Consider the following 23,521-nt stretch of genomic DNA (forward strand, 5'->3'; position numbering starts at 1 on the left):
ATATTTTATGTTATACTTTCAGGGGTGGGAGAATGGGGAAAAAAAGGCTTCCACCTCTAATGTTGGCTTTTAAATTTTGTATGATCATCATGAGGCATAACTAAGGCGTTACTTTTATTCTGTACGATTATGGCAATACTATGTATATATTTATTTTTTTATTTACTTTTGCATAATTTTTTCTATTTCTTTTTTTTGTTTTGTTTTTTGTTATCTTAATATCTCCATTCTTATTTTTGAACCCACTCTTAGCCCTTTAGTCAAGGGAAAAAACTACCCTGGTGCAAGTTATACAGTGCAAGGTTGTACACGTGTGACGCTAGTGTAGCGAAACGCGCGTCGAGGGTGTCTGCCGTACGGGGCACTTTGGGACCACCGCCAATATGGGCATTTATATACTTTACAGATTAGTTATTTATGGTATATTCTGCTTTGTGATCTTTGTCCACACAATGTTATCTCTGTGAGAGTCTTTCTGATATTGTAATATAATAGGGCTGATTGTTATTTAACCTCTTTTGCCTGGTTATATTGTATGGTCTATTAATTACTACACAGGTACTACACATACTCTTTTACCTGGGTATTTTGCAATATGCTGCATGTCCATTGACTCTCACTGAGTTCTTTATCATTATCCCATTGGCCCTGTCTAAACTGCCCGGTATGGTCTTCTCTTCTGTAGCATACATTTGGGACTTTGGCCCTATTTTTATATTTGTGTTATTACTTGTGAGATTAATAAATTCTACTTTTCTATTATGGTCTACCATTTACTCTTTATGGGGTTATTGGCATTGCTATATGGGTTCTTTGCTTAGTTAAGTCTACTTTCACACTGGCGTTTTGGCTTTCCGTTTCTGAGATCTGTTCAGGGATCTCACACGCGGTCCAAAACGATGCGTCCGATCAGTATCCATTCCGCTTTGGAGACGGACACCAAAACGCTGCTTACAGCGTTTTGGTGTCTGTCTGAGGAAACTGAGCCAAACGGATCCGTTCTGACACACAATGTAAGTCAATGGGGATGGATCCGTTTTCTATGACACAATCTGGCACAATAAAAAACGGATTCGTCCTCCATTGACTTTCAATGGTGTTCAAGACAGATCCATCTTGGCTATGTTACAGATAATACAAACGGATCCGTCTTGGCTATGATAAAGATAATACAAACGGGTGCAGGCGGTTGTATTATCTGAACGGATGCGTTTGTGCAGATCCATGACGGATCCGCACCAAACGCGAGTGTGAAAGTAGCCTTAACTAGACCCCTCTCTTTATTTTTGTATGTTGGCTATTATTGAGGTTCGATCGCTATTTTTGTTTTTCTAAACAGATTTTTTTTTGCCACAAGAGGCGGCAGGTACCTTAGTAATCCGGCCTGACTGAGAAGCTTAATCCGATGACCGTCTCCTCATCACTCTTCCTTTTAGTTGCATGTAATGCCTTGTTTCTTTATTCCCTGCAGATCCCTTTTTTTGGACCACTTTTTGATGGAGCCATTGTGAACGGTAAAATACTTCCAGGCTTGGTTCGGGCAACCGCAATTAACGCTAGCCGAGCGCTGAAATCTCTCATCCCATTGTACCAGAACTTGTATCCTTTCTATGGAGAGCGGTGGAGGTAATGTTTGGATTTAGAAGGATGAAGGTATCTGCCTTTAGGGCAGGAATCGGCAGCCTTCGGCACTACAACTCCCAGCATGTGCACTTGGCTGTTCTTGTAACTCCCATAGAAGTGAAAGGAGGATTCAGGGAGTTGTAGTTTCAGAACAGCTGGAGTGCCGGAGGTTGCTGATCCCTGCTCTGGGGTACATCGTCTTCACACCCAAAATACATGGGTAGTATGATGTATGTGTCATAATTTTCAGATTTTATGTGTTTAGGGATATGAAAAGCTGAAAGCGGTGTCCTGCTGCCCTCCACTTCAGTCCCTTTGTGCTTACTGCTCCATATGGGGCTTATCGTTTTATAGATTGGTTCTTTCATTCATCCTAATAGTGAAACAGGTCATATATTACTAGAAATTGCCCAACTGATCACCGAAGGTCCAACCCCCATCTCGCCTGGCAAACCACTGATTGTGTTGGGTCAAGCCTTGTGTGGCCATTAATGTAGCTTACTTAAAGGGATTGTCTAAGTTAAACAAAGTCATTTTTGCCACTTTTCTCCCCTCCCGCTTCCAGAGTCATGCTCCGCAGCGCTGATGTCCTCTTCCTGGCTGCAGCAGTGATGTCCTGTACACATCAGGTCACCATACAGCCAATCACTGGCCTTATCTGTGCACAGCACGTGACTGTTGAGGTCAGTGATTGGCTGCAGCAGTCACATGGTGTGTACAGAATGCCACCGCTGCAGCCAGGAAAACCAAAACACCAAGAGAGGACCGGAGCACACCGCCGGAAGTGGCATGGGAGCAGAGTGAAGAGTAGGACTTTATTTTATCACCTGTACTGCTCCTGGGAAAATATTCATGTAACTTGGATAATCCCTTTAACTCTCAACCATCTGTGCAGCATGTAAAATATACTGTATGCCCCTGCACAAACTGATACTGGCTGCATCATCAGACTGTGTACTGACACCCTCCAATGAGAACAGAATGGTAACACCCAGTTGTCTATTGCTACATTTCCAGAACAATTACAGATATACAGTGACAGATATGTCGGGAGTGGTGACGAATCCTCTGTAAATATAGTATGTAGTGCTAATGTAAATTTACTTGAAAGGCGCATGGTTTTAAAGGGGTATTGTTACAAGAAGTTATCCTCTATCCACTGCGGATTACTGTTATATCAGTGGGGTCCAATCTCTGGGACCCCCACCGATTACAAGAACGAAGGTACTGTGTCACCACCCCTTCCCCATATGAATCGATCAGCGGCGAATCATGTGCACGGTCTCTATGGAGAGAGCGGACAGTGTACTCCGCTTTATACAGCAGTCCCCTGGTGATGAATGGCGCATGCTCAATCGCCACTCCGTTCAAATGGAGGACATGGGACCCCTGTTCTCGTGGTTGGACCACCACTGATCTTGCAATTGTCCACTATCCAGGGTATAACTTGTTGTTGCCGTTAGTGCATGAGCAAAGTACTATGGGGTTACCCGAAAAACGGTTTCCTGTTGGATACAGCGCTACCTGATTTTACCTGGACCACTTTATATGCAGGTGAAGGAATTGCCCCCTTAAGGGTCCATTCACACGTCCGCAAAAAGGGTCCGCATCCGTTCCTCAATTTTGCGGAAAAGGTGTGGACCCATTCATTTTCAATGGGGCCGGAATTTGCTGTCTGCTTTTTCTGATCTGCACTTACCGTTCCGCAAAAAAATAGAACATGTCCTATTATTGTCTGCAATTGCGGACAAGAAAGGGCATTTTCTATGAGAGTGGGATCCGGACGTGTGAATGGACCCTTACTGCGGTAGACCCATTGAAGAGAGCGTGACTTTTATGACTTTTTAGGGTGGGAACATAGTAGGACTCGCTTAGATAACTGATGTGCGTTGGCAAAAAGTTAATACTAGACCGAGAAAGTCTTAATAAATTTGGGGTCAAATAATAAGTGTATAAGAAAAAAAAAAAAGCATAATTGTGCCCGGAGGCGATCTTCCCTCCCTTTGTGCTTCACCATTCTTCTAAAACACAGAAATCGCAGGTTTTTTAGGCACATATTCAACCATCCACTGTTTGAAAAAAAAATACAAATAAAATTGCCAACCCCCATGAACGCCTCGTTTCTAGTGGTGTAAGAGTTTTAACAAATGTGTATTTGTGCTCCTGAGCGAAATAGGCTGCTTATTGATCGCAGGTTGCTTCTTGGATCAATCAGGCAGAATTACAGCAATCTGTCTCTATCACTGCCCGTGGCTCTGGCTCTGAGGTCTCTCGCCCTCCCCGAGCCTGTCCCTCTCATCTAGCGAGTGTGCCAGCTTTTTCCAAACCTCTAAGCTGCTGCATTTTGTCTGCAGTGCCCACTTTTAACAGCTGCCTCCCGCAATTACAAAGAGACGGTACAACAGGCAGCGATCGGAGGAACAATTGCTCCTTTCTGAACTAGCCGGAGATGCTTTGGTGTCAGCCAGTCGCGTCTTACTTACCTGTTGATAGATGGGTTATTTTTCCTCTGTGATAATTTCTTTAAAAGCCTCTGAGTTCAGCAAAGACCCAGACTGCATTATTGTCCTTCACCTTTCTATGGCATTATTTCTGGTACCAAAGGGGTCCACACGCCCCTCTCCTGCTGTAATCGCCGGGACTGAATTTGTTGGCAGAATGCTCTTTTAACTCTTTCCTTTTGAAGGACATTGAATTTTCATTTCATTTTACTAGCACCAAAAACTAAGGCCGGGGGTGGAGGGGGGGGGGGGGGGGGGGGGGAGTTAGAGCAGCAGCTGATTTTATTTTCGACATTGGGCTAAATTATCTTGATTAGTGTCATTTAAGTAATCTATACACCCCTTCTGAGTCTGCCGAAAATACACGCATCTGTGGCTGGTCAGAATCGGATGAAAATCAATCCTAGTTTGCTTTTTGTTTTTTTCATTGCTTTAGATTTACAATGTATACAGTAAACCCCTAAATGGAGGCGGAGCGTTAAAAGTTCCTGATTAACGGATGAGCATAGAGAATATATGAGAAGAACGCTGAAAATGAAATGCTAGCTGAAAACGTGCGTGTGTAAATCACGGATAACCAGTAGCCACTAATATTAGGATCTCTGTCTTGGTAGCCTAGGAAAAATAATGAATACTGATAAAATGTAGATCAAATATTAAAATTAGTTAAAAAAACAAGAAAAAAACGGAACTATGACATTTAATTTTCAATCTATATGTATGTGACCCCCAAAGCCCAAAAAAATTATTCCTTGTCACTCATTTTTATTTTCCCAGTCTAAGCTACGGTAAAACTTTTTGTATTAAAAAAAAAAAATTCAGGGGAATACATTTTTGTAACAATTTTTTAAATATTAGCTATTCCCTATAATTTGTATTTTTTGGAAGGAAGGATAGAAATTGAAAAGTTTTTTTTTATTTTTTTTTTATTTCAAGTTTGTACATAATTAGTTTTATATTTTTGTATAATGTATATTGTGCAGTGCTTGTGCACACTGTGCTACTAGATCTTTACACGATATTAAAGGGGGGGGGGAGCTTTCCCATTGGGACGAGGCATTATTCTGATGGAGCTTTGTGGTCTCCTCGCATCTGCTGCTGACAATAGGGAAAGACAAGGTATTCCCCATTTTTGGCGTCCAATGCCATTTTCACATTGCCATGCCTAGGACAAAGGCATGCACAATTTGTAGCGATGCCTTCTTCTCAGAAACCCAAGAGGCCGACCATTCGCGTTGGCATATGTTGCAGCCAGATAGCAGCGCTTGGCTTGGTTCTCTTGATGAGAGGCTAAATCTGCGTCTTTGTTCTTGCAGACACCAATCAGGGGCAGCAGGAGCTTCCTCTCAGTGGGAAGAGATGACCGCCAGGGTTCACAATAGTAGCATTGTGCTGTTGCAAATTTCTCAAAACAGCTTGACAGATCCTAGAAGAAGGGGGTCAGAGAATGGGAGGAATCTCTCCCAGCACCAGCTGCAGGTTATAACCTGAGATTCTCCAAATGCTGACCGAACCCAGGGAAAAATGGATTGGTGACAATTATGAAGGCTTGGGCTGGCATGGAAAATCTGTCCTCTCGCTGCGCCTCACATTAACCTTCATTTGCAGCAAGGAGATGCCAGAAGGAGCTCATTTGGCAAAGGTCACAATTTCCCTACCTAGCAAGATTATGGCGCTTCTCTTCAGTGCAATGTGTACGCGTTGGTCACGAGTAGCTGTACGGATGAAGATAAAAAAAAATTAGATTTATATATAGTGATCTTTATGGTCTGTATGAAATAGACTTTTTTGTCGATAAAATTGGGAGGGTTTTTAAAAATTAGTTTGGGTTTGCAGCCCAACTCTCTTCCATGGACTTTGAAGGTTAAACTGCAGCACAACTAATCAAGGGGTATTCCCATCTCAGGGCTAGGATATGTCGGATAGGTGTGGGACCCACCTCTGAGACCTGCTCCTATCTCCAGAACATCCCCCCCCCCCCCCCCAAGTGAAGGAGAGCGTACCGCACTCTCCATTCACTGACATGGGATCTTCTAGCAGAGCAGTCTCATAGCGGTGAATGGAGAGGTCCTGCTTGTAAGGTGCGCTGTCCATTCACCGCTATCGGACTTCTGAAAAATATCTGTTTGTCTACTTATCTATCCCTCTCTAATATATATATATATATATATATTATACACACACGCCTATGCCACGTACAGACTGGACACAAGCATGTCTGATTACTCTGAGGAGGTCATGTATTGGAGGCCATTTGTCCCTCTTATTGCAGTATCTATTATATTTATTGTTCCCGGACCTTGGCCAGCTGACCCCTAGAGGCACATTGTGCATTAGTTTAAACTAATATGCTCCTTATCAGCAGGACAGAGGCGGTGGCCCTCGCTGTCATTTGTCACAGCTCACTAAGTAATAAAATCAAACTTTTGTGCACGTTCATAAAAATTACGAGATTCAATTGAGCCTGGCCGTGATTGCCTTACGCATAGATGCAGATAAGCCCTAAGTAATTCACCTTATGATGATCTAGACAGCTGAACATCTTTGTGACCGCCATGCGAAGCTTAGCTGAGGATTAACAAAAGTGCCTGCTTTTCTGGACAGATTGCCTGTCTGCCGCGTCTGTCCTGCTCATGCCGACAGTGTTCTCCGGGCAGATAACTAGGTCACAGTTGCCGTTGGCTCTCGGTTCAGTCGACTGGTGGCAAATAGCACCTTAGAAAACTAATCTAGAGCCTCATACGTGTCATCTCACACGTTTTACTACTTTTATGGTATATATACATTTATATTTATTATTATATGTAATAATTATTATATGTAATTTATTATTATATGTACATTTATAATACTGATTGTTTATTACTTTTACAGCTGCAGAATATTTAGCATTTTTTTTATGTTTTGTGGTTAAAAGCAACCTTCGCTACTTTATGGGCAACGGGTGTTGGGGTGACATCACGCTGCCCATGACAGTAGTCAAGCCAAACAATGTGCACACTTGCCTCTCAGCAGATTTCATCTATGGAGAGCTGTCTACCGTGTACACATCAGATTAGGGCTGAAACGATTACTCGATTGACCACGGAGCGTGAGTGAAGCGCTTGCTATTACTCACCGCTCTGTGGTCACCCGCCGGCCCGCACCGCGCTGCACTGGATTCCTGACACATCGTCAGGACGACAGTGCAGCACGCGGAGAAGAAGATGGACGAGCCGTGGAGCGGCGCCACTACAGGAGAGGTAAGTATTTTATTTCACTGGCGCTGGGGACATGGCTAGGAGGGGGAGATGGTGGCACTGGGGGGTCACCTGATGGCATGGGGGAAAAGCTGATGGCACGAGGGGGGGGGACCTGATGGCTTGGGGGAAAAGCTGATGGCACGAGGGGGGGGGGGACCTGATGGCTTGGGGGAAAAGCTGATGGCACGAGGGGGGGGGGGACCTGATGGCTTGGGGGAAAAGCTGATGGCACGGGGAGGGGGGACACTGATGAGATTTTATTAAGAAAAGCGTTCTTTTAATTAGTTTTTTGTACTCCATTAATCGTTTAATTAATCAATAGAATACTCGATTACAAAAATAGTCGATAGCTGCAGCCCTACATCAGATAGTCTCCTGTCCCTGCAGAAATGGGGGGGGGGGCTAATCTTAATCTAAACTGTATAGGCACCTTAAGGGCTTATGCACATGAGCGGGTTTCATCATGGACAGCACCTTCAATAAAAAGTCAATGGGTTTATGCACATAGGCGATTTCTCGTGCAAGCTCTCATTATATGAAAAAAAAATTACTGTATCGGTAAGGGGAATATTAAAGGGCATCTGTCAGCAGATCTGCCCCTATGACACCGGCTGACCTGTTACATGTGCACTCGGCAGCTGAAGACATCTGTGTTGGTCCCACGTTCATATGTGTCCACATTGCTGAGAAATATTACGTTGTAATATATGCAAATGAGCCTCTAGAACAGCGATGGTGAACCTCTTAGAGACCGAGTGCCCAAACTGCAACCCAAAACCCACTTATTTATCGCAAAGTGCCGACACGGCAATTTAACCTGAACACCAATATCATATATCTTCCATGTACTTTATCATTTAGCTATAATAACCTGCCTACATTCAATGCACTGCCTGTGCTGTTCATAGCATGTCCTGCACTGATGAATGGCAGGAAAAGTCTAAGGCATATTGGTGCACCATAGACTTTCTCCAGGGTGCGGGTGCCCACAGAGAGGGCTCTGAGTGCCGCCTCTGGCACCCGTGCCATAGGTTCGCCATCACTGCTCTAGGAGCAATGGGGGCGTTACCATTACACCGAGAGGCTCTGCTCTCTCTGCAATTGCCGTGTCCTCTGCACTGATTGACAGGACCGGCAGTGTAGACATCATCACGCCTGGTCCTGTCAATCAAAGTACAGAGAGAGCTGAGCCTCTAGGTGTAATGGTAACGCCCCCGTTGCTCCTAGAGACTAATTTGCATATAATAAAACATCATTTTTCTCAGCAATGCGGGCACAAATGAACATGGGACCAACACAGATGTCTTCAGCTGCCGAGTGCACATGTAACAGGTCAGCCAGTGTCATAGGGACAAATCTGCTGACAGATGCCCTTTAAGTATTTATTAAAGCATTGGTTGCTAATTACGAGTATAATATAGATTTCTATATACCGCCTAGTTATAATAAGTGCCAGAAGTATGTCCCTCTGAGGTCCGACAGTCACATACACACCAGCAGCCTCTCGTTCCTGTGTACTGAGAACAGGAGATGGGAAATTCTGCATGGTAATGGGAAATTGAAGCATTCCAACAAAATAAGAGCTTTGTCGATTACATTTTACTTTTTGCACACCTATTTGACATCCAATTTGTGGCTCATAAGGAGGTCGCCAGATTGGATAAGTCATAACTTTGTAAAGATGCTTTTATTTTTCGGTTTAGTCAGTCTGTGCGATGGCGCCTGTTGTAATGGAGGATCTGTCCTTTCAGCCTGTGATACCTATCTGAGAGGCATCTGGTTACATGTGGCATTCCCCATGTAATAACAATTCTTGAACATTTAGTCTTATGACTCTGTTGTGCCTCTATTATTCCTAATAGAAGTTTATAAATGAATTGCTAGCAGTCTGCAATATAGGTCCAGGCGGGCGTTACCAGTTGGGGGGGTGTCCCTGCACAGTCTGGATAATGTCCGACTTGTGTAGTAGCTGCAATCATTGGTGGTCAGGCTCAGTGTATCGCCCCCAGCCTTGGTGGTTTGCTTTCCTGCAGTTACGATAATACTTTATCCTATGTCTCAAGAACATGTTTTTTTCAGTCTGTGATGGATTTTTCTTGGTTGATGCATGTACAGTATTTCTATATTGCTAAAAATGAATGGGAGCGCACCGCACTTGCCCACTAGCCCCACAGAAATAAATGGAGGGCGGCCGCGCATGTGCCCTCCTTCACTTTCCCGGCCCAGTTTACGAGTTGGTGGGACCTGCACCTATCAGACAATGGGAGCATATCCTAGCGATATGCCCCCATTGTCTGAGATGGGAATACCCCTTTAATGCACCTTTGCACTGATAGATTTAGGAGATGATTGTTGGGAAGGAAGCGTTCCTTCCACCCAAGTACATTTACATGCAGCGATCTCCTCCACAGTATGGGGAGGAATGATCGTGAATGCCATCTCTCGTCCCTATTTGTAATCATTGTTTGCCAGCAGCAAAGTGCTGTTTAGATCTGCCGCTGGCAGATGACCTTTTTGGGTGACCGCACAATCACATTACCCTATGAACAAGCGTACTAATCAGCGGCACCTTTACACCAGTAGATCATCGCTAACGAGCGTTACTATGAATGCTTGTTAGCAATTATATGTCCGATGCTCGCCCAGTGTAAAGGGACCATTAGTCATTTGTTTCTATAAACGTCCTAGGACCCTATTTTGGATATTTTCACATTAATTTATTTATTTTGCTGCAGCTGACATATTCCGCAGCACTGTCCCCAATGGGGCTCACAATCTAAGTGTTCCTGTGGGAGAAAACCTATGACGGATCTCAATAACGGAAAAGGAAAGCGCAGATGTGAAAGTAGCCTAAGGGCTCATGCACACAACCGTATGTATTTTGTGATCCGCAAAAAATATGGATGACATCCGTGTGCATTCCGTATTTTGCGGAACGGAACAGCTGTCCCCTAATAGAACAGTCCTATCCTTGTCCGTAATGCGGACAATAATAGGACATGTTCTATTTTTTTGTGGAGAGGAAATACGGACATACGGAAACGAAATGCACACTGAGTACCTTCCGTTTTTATTTGCGGACCCATTGAAATAAATGGTTCTGCTTCCGGTCCACAAAAAAACACAGAACGGACACGGAAGGAAAATACGTTCGTGTGCATGAGCCCTAACAAAGTAGAACATAGCACTGACCGACCAACAGGGGATGACTAGGAACTTCAAAAAAAAACTACAAGAGGCCCCAATGTTGTAAGTGGTTCCAAATTAACAGACGGCGGGGCAACCCAAGTAGATGGGGCCTATACAAGTTATCATCCCACAGAACCAAATACCATAATGAAGCACAACTTACCTTCCCAGAAGCTGTCCCTCTGTGGTGGCCATCAGTGACTGCCAAGTTCTGTCCTCCTCATCCGGTTGTCTCTAATATGGATATGGAGGTAATATGTGGGCCACAACCCCAAGCCAGCCCTACCCTCAGCATGTTGCCTAGACTTCCTCTAATAATGACCCCTATAGTGCCCCCAGTAGTATGTACCCAGACAGTGAGGCCCTGTGAGCATCGACCCACCAGGACAACTCCCTGTAAGGTCTATGGCCAGTCCATCCCTGCCGTCCGACAAATATGTCCACTTCATTGAAGTATCAAAAATGGCATGATCGCCCTATCCTTATCCACACTATGCTGTTTTTGATACTTCAATAAAGTGGACATATTTATTGGGTACCATGTTCTACTTTGTTTCTTAAGAGTATGAAAGATGCATAAAGATGACCATCTGCACTTGTGCTGTGCTTTGCTTGTAGATGATAATTTTATTAATTGAAGGGGTTTTCCAGGATTTAGATATTGATGACCTATCCTCAGGATATGTCATCAATATCAGATCAGCAGGGTCTGACTCCTGACACCTCCACCAGTCAGCTGTTTGAAGGGGCTGTAGTGCTCGGACGAGAATTGCAGCCCCTCCATACTTTACCAAGCACAGAACCATGTATTCTATAGTGTCTGTACTTGGTATTGTAGCCCACTTCCTTTCTCCTGAATATGACTGATGGATGGGACTTCACAGGCCTAGAAAGAACCCACAGCGCTCTGGTCTCTTCAAACATCTGACTATCATGAGTTGGACCCCCACCAGTCAGATATCGATGACCTATCCTAAAGATAGGTCATCAGCATTTCAAGGGGTATTCCAGCAACTAGAAGTTATCCCCTATCCACAGGGTAGAGGATGGCTATTCAATCAGTGGGGGGACCCCCACGGATCATAAGAACCCCACAGGGCCCCTCAAAATCAACAGAGCAAGTTGAGAATGTGCACTGCTGCTCCATTCATTTCTATGGATCCTGCAGGGTACAGGATCTCTATTCTCGTGATTGGTGGGGGTCCCAGTGTTAAGCACCCCCACAATCTTATAGTTATCCCCCTATCCTGTGGATTTGGGATAACTTCAGGTTACCCAAATACCCCTTTAAAATTTTACATAGCCATTGAGTTATCCAAGGGCGGACTGGCCATAGACCCTACAGGGAAACTTCCCGGTGGGCCCATGTCCATGGGGGAGCTCAACCCCTCCTTACTGCCACTGGCCAAGTACATGATGATCTGATGCTCTCAGTGAATGCTGAGAGAACCAGGTACTCGCATACCGGGTCGGCAGCTGCAGATTTCCTCCTTAATTCAATTGTATGGCCTCAGGACGGTGATACAATTGAATACTGCAGCGGGGCATGGGTGCCCATGGCTCCGCATCTTATCTAAAGGCAACTGGAGGAGGACAGAGCTATTAATGGCCGCCACAGAGGGACAGCTTTTGGGGCAGTATCTAGTGCTGCACTGTGGTATTTAGTTCTGCAGGGGCCGTACTTTGTGCTGCACTGTGGTATTGCTGAACCCGTCTAGTTGTGTTGGCACTGCCTACTTGTGTTAACCCGCCTTCTATCAGTTTGACACTGCCTACAGCATGGAGGCCACATTTGCATTTTTATCAGGGCCACTTTAAGTTTCCAGTCCGCCCCTGGAGTTATCCAATAAAAAGTATCTGTATAGCGCCACCTGCTGTTTGTTCTTTTTATTATTTCTTTGACCTGCTCACTGAGAAGGCCGCACATGCTCAGTTTCATCCTCCAACTGCCTCCTGAGCTGTGATAGGGTGAGCATTGACACGCCCACTGAGCTGTGATAGGGAGAAAGCTGTAATGGAATGGACACACCCCCTTAGCTGCAGCAGAATGGACACGCCCCCTTAGCTGTCAGCTTGATATAAATCTAGCAGAGCAATGAATGAGGAGATCTCTGGATCCATGTGAGGTACAGGGCCGGTTCTAGCTTTGTTAGAAAGAGGTCGTCATGTGTTATATGATGTCTGATTTTCAATTTTTTACATTAATCATGGGGGAACTCCTTTAACTAATATTTTTGTTCTTATTCTAAAGGCTTAGGCTCTATTCAGACTAGCATCATAATTAGTTCATAATAGGGTTAGCACAGTCTCCTTTGACTTATAATGGGCTCCAAAAGGTTTTTCAGTTTTTTTTCTTCTGCCTTTTCTAGGCAAGAATATTGCTGCAGACTGCTTGCTCTATTCTTGCCATCAAAAGACCCCCTAAATGGGAGGAAACGCTCAAAAACCCCAAACACTGTGGCATGTTTATAACCGGGGGAGCAATTCCTCCGCGTGTGATCCGTTGCTCATGGCAATTCCCAGCAAAAATGCATACAAGATGTCGGCAGCGGACCACATGTACCACAATGGCATCCTACACAAGATGGGATAATGTGTGGCTGGAAATATAAAAATACATAAAAGACTGCGAAAAGTGCACCACAATGATATGCAACTGACAGCACTGGCCAATCCCTCAAGCTGATCAAGAAGAACTGAGACTTTAGCCAATGTATTAATGTCAGAAACACATCGGAGCCCTTTTGCAGCACCGTCAAGGTATCTCAATGTGGCATGGGTTCCTACCACTAGACTACCTACGGTGTGTGAACACGGTCTGAGAGGTGCTAAGATACAACTTACAGCCAAGCTCCCACATACCTCCATAGTGAAATCACTCATGTAGTGGGAGAGATGATAAGGCTGTAAGTGATTTCACTATGGAGGTAACGTCGCACAGCTATTGAAGAGGAGCGGACCAACAATCCACAGGCCACAATCAACAACCTGATCAACTCTATGCCACGGAGATGTGTTGCACTGCGTGAGGCAAATGGTGGCCACACCAGATACTGACTGTCAATTTGCGGAACGGCACGGACAGCCTTTACATATAACTGCCTATTCTTGTCCGCAAAGCGCGGACAAGAATAGGACATGTTATACTTTGTTTTGTGGGGCCACGGAACGGAGTGAATGGGTCCGCACCCAAACCGCAAAAACTGCGGCTCTGATGCGGACCCGAAAAACGGTCGTGTGCATGAGGCCTTAGACAGATTTGTGAACAATATTTGAGAGTAATGGGTCTTTTGTGTATGTAGAAAATGTTTCAGATCTTTGAGTTCAACTCATGGGAGCAAAACCGAAAGTGCTGCGTTTATATTTTTGTTTAGTGTATAAAGGACAGATACGACTTCTATTTTTTTAATTCTCTCCTGGTACCCTAAGGGCTCATGCACATGAATGTATTTTTTGTCCGCATCCGATCTGCATTTTTTGCGGGTCGGATGCAGACCTATTCACTTCAATGGGGCCGCAAAAGATGCGGACAGCAAAAAAATAAAATGTTTTACGGACAAGGATAGGACAGTTCTATAGAGGGCAGGACGTTCTCTTCCGCAAAATGCGGAACACATGCACCCGGACCACAAGAACGGCAATGGTCATATACATGAGCCTTAAAGGGAACCTGTCATCAACTTTATGCTGTCCTCACGGAGGGCAGCATAAATTAGTGACAGAAATGCTGATGTCAGCGGTGTGTCACTCATGAGCTAATAGTAAGTGGCTGCCGAGAACCAGCTTCATAATCATTGCAGCCCAGGCCTTGAAAAGAGTCAGATCTACCTGAGAAGAGTCCTGGTTATTCATATCTCCTGCTCTCTCCCCGTCTGCTGATGATTGGCAGTTCTCTCCTAGAGAGAATGGGAGAAAACTAGGTAGAAGACTGTCAATCATCAGCAGGTGGGCAGGAGATTAGGAATAACCAGGACTCTTCTCAGGTGGTCGTGACCCTTTCAGACTCAGGCTGCAATGTTTGTGATGTTGGTTCTCGGCAACCACTTACTTTTTACTTATAAACGACAGACCGCTGAAATCTACTCACCTGTCTCTACTTTATTCTGCCATTAGTATGGGCAACACAAAGTTGATGACAGGTTCCCTTTAAGGGTGTTACGAACTGGTGCTCCAAATGTGCTTTTCTTGGGAATGGGACAACAGAAATACATAACCAGGGTATAGTTCTTGTTGGCATGGTCAACCCTACCAGACTATGGGCGACCTTTATGAAGATCGGTGATTTAGATGCCGGTCTTTATCCGTCCTGCGCTGGCGGGTTATCTGCCAAAGTTATGTAGAGGCGCAGTGCCTAAAATGCCTAAAATGTACAGCACATAATATAGATTTACAATGGCAGACTTCTAGTACAGATACATTTGCCTAGGTCATAAAAGATTCAGTGTGTACACCAAAAATATGCCAGAAGCATGTTATGAATAGATGTAAAGTGCTATTTATCAAACTGACACAATCATGAATTGTATCTAAAATAAAAAAATAAAAAAAGTGATACTTTGCGGATCCGTCTCCTTTGTAATCTCTTGACCCGAGGTGTGCATCCATGCAGGGAGCCTCTCCCAGCTGCTGATTTCTGTGCAGTTAATAGAATCGGCAGATTCACAGCAAGTCTCCCTTGCACATGAAAAAAACTGCCCTTTGTGTATTACCAAAACTAATTTTCTATTTGGCTGAAAAAGAAAAAAAAACAGTTCTTTTCTGCCTCCCGTGGAGCTTTTCATTATGTTTAGTTCACTGAACTTCTAAGCTATTCCTGAGAGGCAGAAAGGTAAAAAAAAATAAAGAGGCAAGAGGGAGGAAAAAATGAGCTTGTTAGCACATTACAGACGTGGCGTCTAGGTGGGTCCTAGAAAATCCCACTGGTGTGTTAACTTATCTCTCTAGGCGTGCTGGGAAAGAGGCGCCTTCAATTGATCACTCCTGTTCACACTAGAAGGCCGTAGAAAGCTGCATAACCACTACTCGACATTAGCGCACACACCGATAACACTGAGATATTGTCAGCTATCTGTATAACCAAATATATCACGTTTTAGATTAGCACAGCTAAGAGTTCTGTAGAGGGGGAGAACCGATTCCGAAATGTTACAGCAACTGTATAAAAAAAAAAGAGCTAAAAGAAAATGGCACCAAACATAAATGGGGACCTCAGGTCCAAGGATACAGAGGATGATTGTTAGTTTACTTACGTCTTGTCCATTAGGTCCTGTTTACATTTATGCTTTTATGTCAGGGGGGTAAATCACCGCGAAAGGTGCACCACAATGATATGCAACTGACAACACTGGCCAATCCCTCAAGCTGATGTTAAGAACTAAGGCCTCTTTCACACGGGCGTTGCTGAAAAATGCGCGGGTGCGTTGCGGGAACACCCGCGATTTTTCCGCGCGAGTGCAATACATTGTAATGCGTTTTGCACTCGCGTGAGAAAAATCGTGCGTGTTCGGTACCCAAACCCGAACTTCTTCACAGAAGTTCGGGCTTGGGATCGGTGTTCTGTGGATTGTATTATTTTCCCTTATAACATGGTTATAAGGGAAAATAATAGCATTCTGATTACAGAATGAAAAGTAAAATAGCACTGGAGGGGTTAAAAAAAAAAAAAAAAAATTTAACTCACCTTAATCCACTTGATAGCGCAGCCGGCATCTCCTTCTGTATTCTTTTCTTTAGGACCTGGCTAAAGGACCTTCGATGACGTCACTCCGGTCATCACATGGTACGTCACATGATCTTTTACCATGGTGAATCACCATGGTAAAAGAGCATGTGACGTACCATGTGATGACCGGAGTGACGTCATCCCAGGTCCTTAAACTATAGTTAATGCTCTCCACAGGTCCTATACAGTAAAAGAGTCAGACGGAGATGCCGGGCATCGCGAGCAAGTGGATTAAGGTGAGTTAAATGATTTTTATTTTTTTTTAACCCCTCCAGCCCTGTTTTACTTAGCATTCTGTATTCAGAATGCTATTATTTTCCCTTATAACCATGTTATAAGGAAAAATAATAAGGTTCGGGTCTCCATCCCGATCGTCTCCTAGCAACCGTGCGTGAAAATCGCACCGCATCCGCACTTGCTTGCGGATGCTTGCGATTTTCACGCAACCCCATTCATTTCTATGGGGCCTGCGTTACGTGAAAAACGCACAAAGAGGAGCATGCTGCGATTTTCACGCAACGCAAAAGTGATGCGTAAAAATCACCGCTCGTGTGCACAGCCCCATAGAAATGAATGGGTCGGTATTCAGTGCGGGTGCAATGCGTTCACCCCCCGCATCGCATCCGCGCGGAATACTCGCTCGTGTGAAAGGGGCCTTAGACTTTAGCCAATGTATTCCTGTCAGGAACACATCGGAGCCCTTTTGCACCACCGTCAAGGTATCTCATATGGTATGACTGGGTAAGATTCAAGTAGAAGTATATGGTATGACTGGGTAAGATTCAAGTAGAAGTATATAGTATGACTGGGTAAGATTCAAGTAGAAGTGTAGATTCGATTTGGGCATGGATCCACTTACTACACAAGAGAATTGTTAGACCGTGAAGCAAGAACCTGATTGAATCTTATACTGACTGTTCCTGGTGCACACAGGAGAGGTGCACAGGTCTGTTTTGTATGGTGCTGTCATCAGTAAGGTCATCATTAGGTGTGGCATTCCTCAATAAATCACACTCCGCATCAGACAGCGGGGGAGATGCTTGGCCTAGGTGCTAATATGTAAGTGCTGTGACCTCTACATTTTACGTTATTGCTCTTAACTCCAAACACTGAAGCTTTGAGGAGCGAATGCGATATTTGAATCTAATCATCCAGCAACATTTGGAGCCAACCACCTTTGAAGATTATGCTGCGCAAGTCTTCTGCCCAGCTCCAAACCATAACCACCATCATCTAATGAATGCACGTAAGTAGTAATTGTTTATACATCCCTGTTTGAGTGATGCTTTGTTTTTTATTCCTTGGTATATATTTGATGCATATTTAGATGGCTCCTTGTCCAAATCGCTGAGCCTTCCTTTCCCTCCGTTGAAATAAAATGTTATCGGCTTGTTTTGATGTTCAGGTTTTACGCCTCAGGACTGGCCGCCATTCCTCTGGTTGGCTTGGTCAGTTGTACATTTTTGCAGCTACGCTTGAATTTTACCAGTGTACATATTTGCCATGCAAACAATAGACCCCGCTCGCAGAATTATAAGTCGGATTCCGGCATGAACCTGCTTGCGTTGCCAGCTTGGAACAGGTAAATCTTATTCAGCAGATTGAGTCGCTAGGTTGATCTATTTTCTGAACGTTCACGAAATGTCGTGCCATCTGGCTGCCAGGAAGAAAAAAAAAAGTTCAATTATGTTTTTTTCTTTTATGTGTGACCATACTGCTGCTGCCTGACATTCTTCCTTTTGGTTAAAGATGATACACAAAGATTACATCAAAGGTGGTCTTGGAGCAGCTCTTTTGGATGCTGTTCTCCGCACCGCATGACGTTGCTGTAAACACTTTATTAAATAACCGCAGCATACGCCATTTATTGGCCTATTATAAGACCTATTTGTTCTTATCAGTGGCTGACTGCCCAGGAAATATTCCACAGACTATAGCCTCAGAGGCACAATGACTTCAATGTGCCACCTGTGTGTGCAATAAAAAAAATCACACTACTTATAAAGCAAAAAAGTAGAAAACCGATAAAGAATGTTGCGTAAGGTAGACTCTTTCCACCTTCTCTCTCTGTATTCTCTGCACACAAAGCCAGTTCGTCAGACTCTCAAAGTTGAACACAAATCAGCCTAGAAGATCGTTCAGGCGAGGGCAACCTAGAAGCCCGACAATATTATTATTCATTTTTATAAAAATACATGAAAATTAATTATAATAATAATAGAAAATTGCTCCAAATGTGTCAGTAGCCTTTAACTGGTGTTCTCCAGGATTTAACAATTGATGGCTTATCCCTAAGATACATCTTCAATATCAACACCCAGCACCCCCCACCAATCAACTCTTTAGGAATAGCAGTGGAACGACTGATATGGTAATTGTGTACTGCACTATAGAACACAGAATGTTACAGTACAGGAAGGGGTTCATGTAAATATACACAAAGTATTTTTCACTTTATAAGACACACCTGGTTATAAGATGCTCCTAGGTTTTAGAGAAGGAAAACTAGAAAAAAAATGTTTTCATCAAATCTCAGATCAGACCTCAAATCAGACATACAATTGATAAATGAACTTACCTCTCCTGCTCTGGACAGCGCAGTCTTTCTGCATTCACCACTCCCAGGTCTTCTTCCAGGCCTAGCACTGCACCGTTACCTGATGTTGCACAGCATCAGGTAATAGTACATGCACCACACCCTGGCGCTGTACACCGTGAGGACCGGAAGACCAGGGAGTGGTGAGTACAGCAAGCGCTTGCCATAACATGACAAAGGCATCACAGGGGTTCTCAGATCATTAGTCCAGGTTTGTGAGCATCGCAGCCATTCTTCACTTGGTGATCAGCTACTAGTGCATCTCAATAAATAAGAATATTATCGAAAAGTTAATTTATTTCAGTAATTCAATTCAAACTGTGAAATTCATGTTATATCGATTTATTACACACAGAGTGATCTATTTCAAGCTTTTACTTCTTTTAAAGTTGATGATTGACTTACAGCTAGTGAAAACACAAAAGCCAATATATCACAAAATTAGAATATTGTAGACTCATGGTGTGACACTCTCTTGTATAAGTTTCACTTTTTGAATTGAATTACTGAAATTAAAATAACTGTTAGATGATGATAATATTTATTGGGATGCACTAGTATGTCTGCGCAATCACTATGATGTGCATGTATGGCATTGTGTGAGGATTGCCTCTTGCTGGTGGACATGCCCATCATGGCGTGCCGGCTTTAGCTGTGTACTACATTACTAATTCTTCTCCAGACACAGAACCATGAAATGGCTTCATCAATTTTTAGGTCATTTTTAACACCTTACATATTAGTAAACCTTCTAATTCAGGGATAAAACTCCTTCAGGTATTTTCAGACGGTTAAAGACACGACAAGATTTTACGTATTTGCTGTGGAATTTTCAGCAGAAATCCAAGGCTGTCGCTTGGATTTCTGCCGTGGATTTAGCCCTATTTCATGGGTCCATTCCACTAGCTTACATCTGTCATGGTTTCTGTGCCAAGAACTTGTGTGCTGCTTTCTTTTCCCTCACAATGTGGTTTTAGAAACAGCACGTGGAAGAATTTGCGTCGTATACACCAGAATGCCAATTTCCCATTAAAAACAAGCAGAGCCAGATGCTGGATTGAATAAAGGCTATGTGAACATATCCTTAAAGGAGTTATCCGATCCCTGAAATGCCCCCCTATATGCCCGGACCCCTCACACAGATTGTACTTACCTCGCTCCCCGGCACCCACGTTGCTTCCGAAGCCTGCACGGCCGTCGCTGCCTCTCCCCATGTGCGGATGAAGACATACAGGGTTGGGTGGGGGGATGTCAGCCAATGGCAGGCGGTGACTGGGGAGAGCCACCCTATTGTTATCCTTGATGCTAGGGAGGCTTGTCACCGCCTGCCATTGGCGGACCCCCACCACCGCCAGATGTTTTCATCCGCGCGACAGGGAGATGCAGCGGCGGCCGTGCAGGCTTCAGAAGCGACATGGGAGCCAGGTAAGTACAGTGCTGCCCATAATTATTCATACCCCTGGCAACTTTTCACTTAAAGTTACTTTTATTCAATCAGCAAGTAATTTTTTGACGGGAAATGACATAGGTGTCTCCAAAAAGATAATAAGACGATGTACAAGAGGCATTATTGTGGGAAAAAAAATTCTCAGCTTTTATTTACATTTGAGCAAAAAGTGTCCAGTCCAAAATTATTCATACCCTTCACAAACTGTCACAGTCTGTGGGAAAATCCAAAGTTCTATACCATTCCAAATAGTCCAAGCTGTTCTAAAGCATCCTAACTACCCTGATTAATTGGGAACAGCTGTTTTAATCAACTCAACAGGTGAAAAACAGCAGCTCTCTGCAGTTGGTTTGTGGACAGTCAGGAGCTCCGTGAGGACCTGCGGCGGCGCATTGTGGCTGCTCACAAGTCAGGAAAGGGCTACAAGGCCATTTCTAAATGTTTTCAAGTTCCAGACTTGAATCCAATTGAGAATCTGTGGAGGGAGCTAAAGATCAGGGTGATGGCAAGAAGACCCTCCAACCTGAAAGATTTGGAGCTCATTGCTAAAGATAAATGGGCAAAAATACCTGTGGAGACATGCAAAAAGCTGGTCTGCAATTATAGGAAGCGTTTGATTGCTGTAATAGCCAATAAAGGCTTTTCTATTGATTATTGAGAAGGGTATAAATAATTTTGGACTGGACACTTTTTGCTCAAATGTAAATAAAAGCTGAGAAATGTTTTTTTCCCACAATAATGCCTCTTGTACATCGTTGTATTATCTTTTGGGAGACACCGATGTCATTTCCCGTCAAAAAAATTACTTTCTGGTTGAATAAAAGTAATTTTAAGTCAAAATTGGCCGGGGGTATGAATAATTATGGGCAGCGCTGTACATTGTGTGGAGGGACCCGGGCATTTCAGGGGTCGGAAACCCCCCTTTAAATTTCTCCTCTGGGAGACACTTATCTAGCTGCGCAGGACTTCTGTGCCGCTTTGTCACTTGGAGCCCGTTATTCGTCCATTTCTCTTCAGCTTATTTGGAGAATTGGCTAACAAATGATTGCGATGTTCGCGTTTATTGACATCTGGGACGCTAACAGTTAAATCTGTATTAGAGAAGCGAAGAGTAATTATAGCTTCCTTTAATGACTCTCATTTGATGAGATTGTTACAAGGGCTGTAAATTGCCACAATAAATAACGTATCATCTTCTTCTTTCCTTTACCAAATGAGTCTAATGAATCCTCATTAAGCAGATCAAAGATGTGTTTATTACGTAGCTGTGTGAATGATTGCTGCATTAGTCTGGGGTGGGACGCCTGTACGACGTGGGGTATGTGCATAGCCCGATCAGCCATCGGACGTGAGATTATTGCCATCTTGATTGATTTGTCTAATCACATTTGATTGGTATTTTTTTTATATTTGCTTTATTATTTCTTCTCTTTAGATCATTAAATCTCTGTTCTCTTTGTGAGAGGTAAGCCCTGATTCTCTTGTCAGTCACTTTCTTCGCCCTACTAACCTGCACGCTTCTGTACTCGCCTTGCATGATTTCACAGAATGGCTACTAGTACGAGGTTGGTTAGCATCATTCCTGGGTCTGGTTTAACCAATATGTCAGTTCTTTTGGTGGTTTAGGGCTTCTATTTGGCATTCTAAGTTACATTTGCATGCATTATGTGGACACAAAGGCAACACGATAGTATCAGAGGGATAAATTGCAAAAAAAGACCATATACAGTACTTAAAGGGTGTGTACACATGTTATCACCATATTGCAGATTATATACAGATATATCCTACGTATCATGTTGAGTAATATTGTAAATACATTGTATTACTAATTTTGTACTGCTCTTGAGATACAGCCTATATCCAGATCTTCAGGGTTTCCACAGAGGCTCAGCATTTTACCAGCCACAGGTCAAAGAGCATAGCTGAGCTCCTATAATGCACCGAGAAAGTTGTTTTTTCACAGTATAAACTATCACAGAATCCAGATTTCAGATAAAAAAAAAATATCCAGACTTGGAGCCAACACGAAAGAAGGGAGATTTCAGCTCTAAAGCCTGTAGAATGGTGAATGCAGCTTTGGATTGAGATGCGACCTATAGTTCAGGATCAGTACAAAATAAATGTCAACCTGATATGTAAAATGTTAATCCAAGGTGAACATATAGGCCCATGCGCAGGTGTCTGGTCGGGAACCACCCGTTCAGCTGCAGCAATCATCCCCTCCAGTTTACACAGGGCGATGTGCATGAAAGATACAATCACACGATGAACGAGCTTCGGATGATTGGCAGCACCTTCTCAGACAACTATTTAAGGCTACAATTAGTCATGCCACTAATTGGTTAAAAAATGCACTTGTGTAGATTTACTTCAGACCGTCTAAGGAAAAAGGGTCATTTTCTGGAGGGGTTAAAATCCGCACGGCAGCTCAGTTTCTGCACGTAAGAAAATACAAAACGTGTACATGGGATTTGGCAAAACCTTCAGTTTACTGGTACTGTACGCTTCGTTTTCTGCATGAAAATCCGTGCCGAAAAAAAATAAAAACACGTTATCGGCATCGTGTGCAGGGACCCTAAAAGGGCCCGTACTTTGTAAGGCCTCACGCGCACAACCGTATCTTCAGTCTGCATTTTTGCGGTCCCATTCATTTCAATGGATCCAAACAACATTATACTGTGCTGTCCGCATCCGTATGTCCGTTCCACGACCCTGCAAAAAATAGAGCATGTCCTAGTCTTGTCCGTTGTGCATGAGGCCTAAAGATGTTTCTTGGGCTTCCCAAAGTAATGCTAGTGGGAAAACATGGTTTCTGTTTTCATTCAATCACTATTATTTTTTGCACTTTGGAACGTGCAGAGAATATATATATATATCTCTTTTCTCTAAGCCCTACTACACCTCCTTTTTTTAAACTTAATATAAATCAAATGCCGTATTAGAGTTATTGAAAATACTGTATTTCATAGTACTCTTATGTTTTTGGGTTTGCGCTTTTATTTCGTTCGTTTTTTTTTCCCCAATGGAAAACGTTTTACTATGATTTGCTTGTACATTATTCTTGTTTTTTTTATCATTTCCAAAATATCTGACTGCTGTTAGTGAATGGAAACATTAGGGGGCCTTCCCGCATGTCAGATTTTGTTGCAGAAATTTCAGTAACCGAAAATGAGTTCCGTTCATCTTAATAGGATTGTT

The 23,521-nt window shown here is 43.5% G+C and overlaps 1 protein-coding gene across 1 annotated transcript in view; it reads left to right on the plus strand.

Moving 5' to 3' along the window:
- The window catches only part of RALGAPA1 (Ral GTPase activating protein catalytic subunit alpha 1), a 188,629-nt gene that overhangs the window by 155,011 nt on the left and 10,097 nt on the right, over positions 1-23,521 (plus strand). Inside the window, 2 exon segments of the mRNA XM_040412867.1 lie at positions 1,472-1,599; positions 17,393-17,523. Of these exon segments, the coding sequence (XP_040268801.1) occupies positions 1,472-1,599; positions 17,393-17,523 (259 nt within the window).

This window comes from Bufo bufo, chromosome 11 (genome assembly GCF_905171765.1).
Source record: "Bufo bufo chromosome 11, aBufBuf1.1, whole genome shotgun sequence".
NCBI classification, from domain to species: domain Eukaryota; kingdom Metazoa; phylum Chordata; class Amphibia; order Anura; family Bufonidae; genus Bufo; species Bufo bufo.